The 9,732-nt window shown below is 36.0% G+C and overlaps 2 protein-coding genes across 2 annotated transcripts; both read left to right on the forward strand.

Annotated features, from left to right (window-relative positions):
• Nucleotides 1-2,157: 2,157 nt before the first annotated feature.
• On the forward strand, nucleotides 2,158-5,231 carry LOC104772768 (uncharacterized). The gene is made up of 3 exons (XM_010497364.3): nucleotides 2,158-3,487; nucleotides 4,265-4,810; nucleotides 4,910-5,231. The coding sequence occupies exons 1-3, from the start codon at nucleotides 2,630-2,632 to the stop codon at nucleotides 5,015-5,017; spliced, it is 1,512 nt and encodes a 503-aa protein (XP_010495666.2). The 5' UTR covers nucleotides 2,158-2,629; the 3' UTR covers nucleotides 5,018-5,231.
• A 1,164-nt stretch (nucleotides 5,232-6,395) lies between these two features.
• LOC104772833 (glycerol-3-phosphate acyltransferase 5-like) lies at nucleotides 6,396-8,519 on the forward strand. The gene is made up of 2 exons (XM_010497415.3): nucleotides 6,396-7,209; nucleotides 7,331-8,519. Exons 1-2 carry the CDS (start codon nucleotides 6,622-6,624, stop codon nucleotides 8,249-8,251), a joined length of 1,509 nt encoding a protein of 502 aa, XP_010495717.1. The 5' UTR covers nucleotides 6,396-6,621; the 3' UTR covers nucleotides 8,252-8,519.
• The last annotated feature ends 1,213 nt before the right edge of the window (nucleotides 8,520-9,732 follow it).

The following is a 9,732-nucleotide window of genomic DNA, read 5'->3' on the forward strand; positions in this document are numbered from 1 at the left end:
AATTATATGATTAAATTATTTTTAAGCAACCCATATGAATTGCTCCATTGACCATGCTCTAAGATCATTAGCGACAATTTCTCCACCAATTGATGAAATAGGATTAGTACCCGACGGCTTTGATGCCCTATACGTTCAAACCAAATATTAAGATGCGTGCACCCAAAAGAAAAACTATATTTTTAACTTTTAGTTGGACCATAGAAGAAGCCACTAACGATATGCACCAAAATCGAGCGATATACAAAAGATATAAGATATGAGACCCCCACAAGCATGAAGTAACAAACATATAATTAGTGCGAATTCTGAAATGAGCAAAGTGAGAAGCCCAAATAGGAGATATAGTATTCTTACTACGCAAAGAGGCCTTTAATTGGGCTCTTATAAAGCCCTTGACGTTCCCGTTAAGCAAAATGTTCATGTCAGTCGATGAAAACCAATGTGGACAACTTGTTTATTCTTAGTAGCAAAAGAGGCCTGTATATAAATATGCACACGTCGTCCAAATTTTGTTAAACATAATCTGTTTGTCGTATGAATCTAAATTATCTAATACATTACTCTTTGCTTGACGAAAAAAAGAAAAAGAAAAAAGCATATCTATTCCAAGGGAAAATTAATGGCAAGGTAATTAGGTAAATTTTATGAGTTATTACAAAAGGAAAAATAGATTTCAGAGGAGCGTAGTTGGCTTGCATAATTTGACCTTCAAACTCTCTACACTAAGTTCGAAGGTAAATTCGACTAGTCGCTAGTTTTGCTTTCATGAGGAGTTTGAGTACGTGGATGAAGAAAGGACTGATCGGGAGATAGGGGTGTGATTGTGAAGTCTTACATTTCTTTTTCCAAACACTATCAATCGAGGAACGTTAAATTCGTAAAAAGTTCATTAACACATGAGTTCAATGCTCATATATGGACTGTAGTCTCTCTTTATGTACAAAATTACATTAACATATAAAAATACTTTTGGTGGATGTTGAAAACGAACTCTCTGTCAATATAGCCCAAGTCAATAAGGTAAACGATATCATTTCTACACGATTTTCACCAATCCATTTTGTGACTCGGCCCCTCCCCCGTAAAAGAAAAGACACGTTCTTCATTTTATTTGAAAAAAAAATAATTTGGAAGACTTTCTTAACATGTTTATCCAAAAAAAAAAAGGAAAAAAAAAATAATTTGGACAACTTAGCTTGCATCGACGTGTGAATATTAATTATTAAGGCCTAATGTATCAGAGCATGTATCTTTGTTTCAATTATAATTACCCAAAGATGTATGTTTATTAGTTATCACGATCTTTTTTTTTTTTTTTGGCAAACAGTTATCACGATCTAAGCTCTACAACAAATACGTGTTTCCCATGCCTCTATTATAGTATCTATGTAATATTTTTTATTCTGCTATATTTCCTACTTTTTACTACTCTTATAATTAATGTTGATCTTCATCTTTTTGAGCTCAAAACACTTTTTTTATCCATCCCATTATAGAATTAAATGATACTATAAATGATGAAAGTTAAGAACAAGGTGCAAACAACCTAAAATACCTTAACTAAAATGTTTTTTTTTCTTTCTTTGTCTTCCAAATATAAATGGGATTTTTACTATTTTTGGACAAATATAGTGAGTTTTTTTTCATGCGCAGTTGAAAAAAATATTTCATAATAGGCTCACAATCATATATAGTATTTTATAGTTTTTATATATTTAAAAAAAAACTAGAAAATTCAGAATTTTAAGAACTTCAACAGAATCATCAAAAGTGTATAACTGAAAGATTTTTAATGATTGCTAAAGAGTATTCAATAGTTTTGTTGATTTGTTTTATAAAATTTTGTAAAGTGCTCCAAAATTTTTGTAATACATTTTGTGACTTTATTTTATGAATAAAATTTATAAAATCATAAATCAATAACATAATAATTAAATTTCTTAACAATCTTAGATTCTTTTGTTTTAATTGAATAACACAAAAAAATTTATCGACTATGTAAAAGTCCAAATCCAATAATTCAAATTTGTTAAAATTTTAAATAACTTTACAAATCACAAACTAACAATACTAAACTTTAACAAAGTTTAACAAAATTTTAATCTAATAACAAAAAATTCTAAATAATATCTAAAAATTTTAAAATTCTAATCCCCAGTCAATAACCTCCTTAGTAACAACAATATTATTCTATAATGGATTTGAAACAATCTACTTATTAAACAAATATATTTCCAATTAGTCGTGACATCGTTGACTGAACTGAGGACATCTCCGTAATTTGTGTTTCACGTGGCTACCTCTTCTTCTTCTCTCATATAATATCTGTCATCCCTATCACACAGAGCTTTTGTCACTCCAAAAAGGGAAAAACAAAAAAACTAATTTAGCTACTCAAAATAAATTAAAAAGAAAAAAAAAAAAAAAAAAAATAGTCCCAGCCACCGTGGGGGTAACTTCGTAAATTTCAAACAAAAACTCCGTTCCCGCCGCGAAGGCCTGAGGTTATTATCCCCGTAAAAATTAAGCAATCTCCCGGTGATGATGACTAAGATCCACTCCCTCACGCCGGAGTGATTCATCCTCTTCTTCTCTCGTCGAACCCAAAAAAAAATTAAAAAAAAAAATGAAAACGAATCGCGGCGGCGGAGACGAGGCTCTGAAGTTTTCAAGTTTCTTCTTCATGCCGGAGCGTTCACGTGATTATCTCGTGCTTTTCATACGCTTCTCCGTCATCGCTTGCCTCGTCGTCTCCGTCTCTCTCGTCCTGCGCGCCACTTTTTTATCCCCTTCCGCTCGTGACTATTCCACCACCTACGGTCTCCGATTCACCACCGTTCCTCAGAAATCCATAGCTCTCTCTCCCACCGGATCAATCGGACCTCTCAATGTCTCTCACATCCTCTTCTGCATCGCCGGAGCAGCTGAGACCTGGATCGATCGGAGCCAGTACACATCCTTATGGTGGCGTAACTCGACGACGCGTGGCTTCGTCTGGCTAGACAAACCAGTGAACCTCCCTCAAAACCACTCCGACGTCAGATTCTCAATCCCGATTCGAGTTTTCGATCCAGGCTGGACTCGATTCAAATTCTCCAGCTCCAGAGCCGCCGTTCGAATCGCTCGCATCATCTGGGATAGTTACAGACTAAACCTGCCGAATGTGCGGTGGTTCGTCATGGGGGACGACGACACCGTATTCTTCACCGAGAATCTCGTCAAGGTTCTATCCAAATACGACCACGAGCAGATGTGGTACATCGGAGGTAACTCGGAGAGCGTCGAGCAGGACGTGATGCACGCGTACGACATGGCGTTTGGCGGCGGCGGTTTCGCTATCAGCCGTCCGTTAGCGGCGCGTTTGGCTAACGCGATGGACGATTGTCTCCAACGGTATTTCTACTTTTACGGTTCTGATCAGAGAATCGCGGCTTGCGTTAGCGAGATCGGCGTTCCGTTCACCGAAGAACGCGGTTTTCATCAGGTACGTTTTGTTTATACACGTGTCCGTTCTTCCATTGGTTTTTTTGGCTTTGTTTCTGTATACACGTGTCGAAACCGTTTTGTTTTTATTTTGGAGCCCCGACAAATTCGAAAGGTGCTAATTACAAAAGGGGGTCAAACGTAATTATCACTTTGCTTATAGTGTTAGTGTTAAAAAAAGAATTTAGGAGTGTTGATTAATTGAATATAAAGTCACATCAATGTTGACCAAAAAAGGAAATATAGTCACCCAACTGGGGACATTTATACTCTTTTTTGTTTTTTTCCCTCTAAAATTTGACTTATATGGGACGTTTATTTATTAATCAAATTTAAAGGTTAGAGCTTAATGTATAGTAATTAGTACTGTTGTTAGTCAATTGCTTGAGATATTTCTCTCCCGCTGTTTTTTATTTTATTTTCCCTAATATGAAGAATGGGTTCTAGTTGTGGTCCATGAATGTGGTAGAAAAATCTTTCTAAATAGTTTCTAGTGGTGGAGCACATGATTCTGTCACGTTAGGATACAAGGCTTTTATAATCATGGGCTCATGGCTACTAGTGATCATCTTTGTTTGTTTAAATCTAGAAATATATCGTTTCCGCTAAGCTCTTATTGTTAATTATATCTCTGTTTCTAAGATATTAATGTTTTATTCTTTAACTAGATGTGCGTGTCATTATTACTACTAAGATCACGTGTTGTGTCTCAAAAGTAAATTTCAATATCTGCCTGTAATGTTTGGACTTTGGACTCACACCATTCTTTGTTTGGCAGCTTGACATAAAAGGAGATCCATACGGGTATCTAGCGGCGCATCCATTGACACCGCTTGTATCTCTGCATCACCTAGTTTACTTAGACCCAATGTTTCCTAACAAAAACCCGATTGAGTCGTTACAGACCCTTATGAAACCTTATTCCTTAGACCAGAATCGAATTCTCCAACAGATTAATTGCCATGAAGGAAAGCGTCAATGGTCCATATCAATCTCTTGGGGGTACTCCATACAGATCTACAGTTATTTCTTGACCGCTAAGGAGCTGACTACGCCGTTGCAGACTTTCAAAACCTGGCGGTCTTCGAGTGATGGACCATTCGTCTTCAACACTCGGCCCTTGCCACCTGATCCGTGTCAGCGTCCCGTCACTTATTTCATGGATGGTGCAGAAGATGTAAGGTTCTATGGGACGAAAACTAGGTATAGCGTAGCGGATAAGAATTTTGGTCGTTGCGAAAATAATACTGAGCATTCTGAGTTAACCAAAGTGAAGAGGATACTAGTGACTTCAATGAAGATGGATCCTGAGTATTGGAACAAGGTACTACTTGCTTAGTGTTTTAATTTCCTTATATTGATGTATAACAGTTTTGAGTGAGTTTTTGAGTTTTTTTTTTGTTTATTTTGTATTTGTTGATAGGCACCGAGGAGACAGTGTTGTGAGGTGATGGGAGGAGGAAGAGGAAAAAGAAAAGAGAATGAAATGTTGATAAGGATTAGAAAATGCAAATCATCGGAGAGGATATAAAAAAAAAAAAAAGCGATTTGATTAGAGAGAGAGATATATTTTTTGCACATACAGATTTTTAGTTTCGTTTATAGCTGTTGTGTGTTTCCTAAATTCCTTTGTTACATCCAGATGAAGATGCTCTCTATCATCAATACTGGGAGTCTTGCGTTTTACAAAATGTAAACAAACTCTGTATTATTATTACTCCAAATAAAATAATTAGTTTTACCTTGATCTTAACTATATACGCAACAAGTTTTAACTGAACCAAACAAATTTATTCATCCTTAAACATGTTATGTAAATACTAAGAACCACAAACCCGCATTGAACAAATTGGGAAAGCAGAGCAGATGATATGTAGTTGACATTCTGAGCTTTCAATGCAGTTAATGAAATACAGTTCGATGACATGACTAACTAACTCAAAAAAAGTTGGCATATATCAATTAAAATCGAAATTTAATGTTTGATCTCGTCCACCAAAAACTAAAAAGTATCCAATATAATGACGATGCATTCAAATGCAATCAAACATACTTATTCTTTTCATTTACGTTTCTTAATTCATTCGATCTATTTTAGTATTAAAAATTTAAAACATATATTTCGTGAAATTTTACGTAGAACACTTTCTAAGCGTGATATTATCGAAGTATATATACCTTAAAATAAAATATAAACATACAAAATTTTATCTTATGTCTCTTCCATTTTATATTTTTTGATGGAAGCTGCCGCTTAGTTTTCCAACCAAACCTCAGCTAAATATAGTTAGGGAAACGGATAAGACATTCGCATAAAGGAGATCAAGGCTTTGTAAAACACGCAAGTTTACGCAACTTCTTCTATGCCGCAATTATGTGCAAAACATTAATTTATTCTTGTAACTATATATTAGTATTGTTATTATATCTGCTGAAAAATTACTATTACAACATATGCTTTCGTGCTTTGATTTCCAAGCTTTCTGTTTATCTATAATTTTGTCAGTCAGGTAGGCTACCAAACCATGCCAGATTAATCAAAAACGAAATTATAAGGCTCTACTTTGACAAGTTTCTCTCACAACTCGTCTAATTAAAAATAAAATAAACCAAACTAAGATACGTGTGCACATCATTCCGAATATAAACACATCATGCACAAGCAAGAAATTAAATAAATTTTTATAAACCATGGCACAATAAGGTCAGTAACCTAATTAAATCCATATGTATAGTGTTGCACATAATAAGATTGCCTAATTTTGGTGCATCCCGCCAAAAATTCGGACAAAACTGTTGAGTTTCAAACCATGAATTTCTTTGTTAAACTTTACGTGTACTACTGTTACATCAGAAGAAGAAGAAAAACACGTGACGTGCATATATAAACTTATTTTCTTCACATATCTATGTATAATATATTGATTGACTCATCAATGACATATTTCAACTTTAAAAAATCATGTATACAAATACGGTAGGTGCAATATTGATAAACTGCCAATTTCCCCATTGTATTAGATACACTAGTCAATCCAAACCCTTATAACATAAAACGTTATAATCCATTTTTTTCTTCCATCTCCAATCTAATCGAGTCAAAACTAATATTCGATCAAAACACCAAGAAAATAAATGGTGATGGATCAAGATGGAACGACGCCGTGTTCAGTCGTGTCAGAGTTTGAAGGGACAATACTGAAGAACGCAGATTCATCCTCTTACTTCATGCTCGTAGCCTTCGAAGCATCTGGTCTAATTCGTTTCGCAATCTTGCTATTTCTCTGGCCCGTAATCACACTCCTTGACGTTTTTAGCTACAGAAACGCCGCTCTTAAGCTCATGATTTTTGTAGCTACGGTTGGTTTACGTGAACCGGAGATCGAATCGGTGGCTAGAGCCGTCCTGCCAAAGTTCTACATGGATGATGTAAGTATGGACACGTGGAAGGTTTTCAGCTCGTGTAATAAGAGGGTCGTGGTGACGAGAATGCCTAGAGTTATGGTGGAGAGGTTTGCCAAGGAGCATCTTAGAGCCGATGAGGTCATAGGTACGGAGCTGATCGTGAACCGGTTCGGTTTTGTTACCGGTTTGATACGTGAAACCGATGTCGATCAGTTTTTTCTGAACCGTGTCGCTAATTTGTTTGTTGATCGGAGGCCTCAACTAGGTCTTGGAAGACCTGCTGTGACCGCTTCTTCAACTTTCTTATCGTTATGTGAGGTAACGTCTAATTGCATGAGCTGATTACTAAAATAGTAAAATCTAGTTTGTTACACTTCTAAGCAAAAAATTTCAACTAGCACAACTTTTTTAATCATATGATATTTGTCTTTGTATGTAGGAGCATATTAATGCACCAATTCCGGAGAACTACAACCACTGCAACGAACAACTTCAGCTACGTCCACTCCCGGTGGTATTTCACGTCGGACGTCTAGTGAAGCGACCAACGCCAGCCACCGCTCTCCTCATCCTCCTTTGGATCCCATTCGGAATCATTCTAGCTGCGATCAGGATAACTCTTGGAGCCATCCTCCCATTGTGGGCTACACCTTACGTCTCTCAGGTATTCGGCGGCCATATCATTGTCAAAGGCAAGCCTCCTCAGCCACCGGCGGCTGGAAAATCCGGCGTGCTCTTTGTGTGTACTCATAGAACCCTAATGGACCCGGTGGTGTTATCCTACGTGCTCGGACGCAGCATCCCTGCCGTTACTTACTCAATCTCGCGGTTATCCGAGATCTTATCTCCCATTCCAACCGTCCGGTTGACAAGAATCAGAGACGTAGACGCGGCGAAGATCAAACAACAACTGTCTAAAGGAGATCTAGTGGTTTGTCCTGAGGGAACCACTTGTCGTGAACCGTTTTTGTTAAGATTTAGTGCTCTTTTCGCTGAGTTAACCGATAGGATTGTCCCCGTCGCGATGAACTATAGAGTTGGATTCTTCCACGCGACCACGGCGAGAGGCTGGAAAGGTTTAGACCCGATTTTCTTCTTCATGAACCCGAGACCGGTTTACGAGGTTACGTTCTTGAACCAGCTTCCGGTTGAGGCAACGTGTTCGTCTGGGAAGAGCCCCCATGATGTGGCGAACTATGTTCAGAGAATCTTGGCGGCTACGTTAGGGTTCGAGTGCACTAACTTCACAAGAAAAGATAAGTATAGGGTTCTCGCTGGAAACGATGGAACGGTGTCGTATTTGTCGTTGCTTGACCAATTCAAGAAGGTGGTGAGCACTTTCGAGCCTTTTCTACACTGAAGATAACTCGAATCATCGATCACTCTGGTGATTTCATCTTTGTTTTTAACTGATTAGATTAGTAGTTTCAAACCTGTTTGCAATTTCTTTCACTTGGTTAAGTTTTGCTTGTGATATAAAAAGTCTGGGTTGATTTTTTTAATATGGTTAAATATATGTGTTGTGTTGATCTTATTAAAATGTTATTCTTTTTTTTTTTTTTTTTTTTTCAGATATGTAAGTCCTCTTAACAGTTGTTAATGGAATAAATATATAGTTTGGTTAGTCATTATGAATTGTTTGTTGATTTTCCAACAATTCATTTGTTTCAAGAATATTTGGTCTTTCTCTTTGATGTTGCAATGTATATTGAACTGTTAATATACAGTGCTTTCTCTTTTTTCAGTTGTTCTTTTTATATAACTTTTAGTAATATTCAAATATCAACCCAATAATTCGTTTACACCATATCCGATATAAGATAAGATTAGTTGATAAACTAAAAGTTTAGATTCTAAATTGAAATCTCAATTTTTAAAAATGAATTAGTAGTCGCCAAACATTTTAGAAGAATTTGGTGGGCAGATTAGAAATAGACAAACTCGTTGACCAGAAGACTTTCGTTGCCACGTCAACACTTTTCCCATTACAGCTGGCCTACTTTCAGTTCCACGTCATTGTTCATAAAACCTTCTTTTTTTTTTTTTGGGGGTGACGAAATCGTTCATTAACGTAATAAAGTAGTCAATATGTACTAAAAAAAACAAAATCGTTCGGAGTGTGTTTTCCTGGTAGGTTACTACTGGTAAAAATATTTCTAAATGTTTTTTTTTTGTGGGCAATTCTCTAAATGATTTTAACATTAACTAAGAAATTCTCTTTATTTAACAGCAATAGATCTTTGATTTTTGCATTTTATTAGTTATAATTAAGATTTATATACAAGAGTAGGCATTTTAATAATAACTTCAGCTAAAATGCTGTGGAGAATTCATCGTATAGCATTTTACTTAGGAGAATTCAATGAATTTCAAACGTAAAATTTACAAAAGCGGTAAATATGGAAACAGCTTCGAATAAATAAGCTCCATCTGTTTCACATTTGGTAAACCGAATCTTTAAAGCTTATTTTGCAGGTTTTGGAATATATACAAGATTTGTGTGAGAGTCCTTTGACATCATCAAGAACCACAACCATTATTTAATTACGGTTTTTCGACATAATACAAAGTTAAAAAAGATGAATGTCGTCTGCCTCTTTCCATTTAAAGACGTCACACATCTCACCATATAGACTGCTGTTGAAGTTTTTGTTAAAAAAATTTGATTATAGAAGAAAAAGTTGCCGAACATTCATCTGTAAGACTGTAACACTAAGTTCTGTAACACCATTAACTTAATTACCATTTAGATAGAGCCTAGTGAGGGATTGGCGAGTGTGTGATAGGCCGTGGAACTACAACTGGAAACTAGAAAGTGTATATTTTGGAAAGATGATTTAT

Source organism: Camelina sativa, chromosome 1, assembly GCF_030686135.1.
Source record: "Camelina sativa cultivar CO46 ecotype springtype chromosome 1, ASM3068613v1".
NCBI lineage: Eukaryota > Viridiplantae > Streptophyta > Magnoliopsida > Brassicales > Brassicaceae > Camelina > Camelina sativa.

Coding starts and splice junctions, on each gene's coding strand:
- LOC104772768 (XM_010497364.3), top strand. CDS start 2,630: ATGAAAACGAATCGCGGCGGCGGAGACGAGGCTCTGAAGTTTTCAAGT. Junction 3,488..4,264: donor AAGAACGCGGTTTTCATCAG/GTACGTTTTGTT, acceptor TTTGTTTGGCAG/CTTGACATAAAAGGAGATCC. Junction 4,811..4,909: donor ATCCTGAGTATTGGAACAAG/GTACTACTTGCT, acceptor ATTTGTTGATAG/GCACCGAGGAGACAGTGTTG.
- LOC104772833 (XM_010497415.3), top strand. CDS start 6,622: ATGGTGATGGATCAAGATGGAACGACGCCGTGTTCAGTCGTGTCAGAG. Junction 7,210..7,330: donor CTTTCTTATCGTTATGTGAG/GTAACGTCTAAT, acceptor CTTTGTATGTAG/GAGCATATTAATGCACCAAT.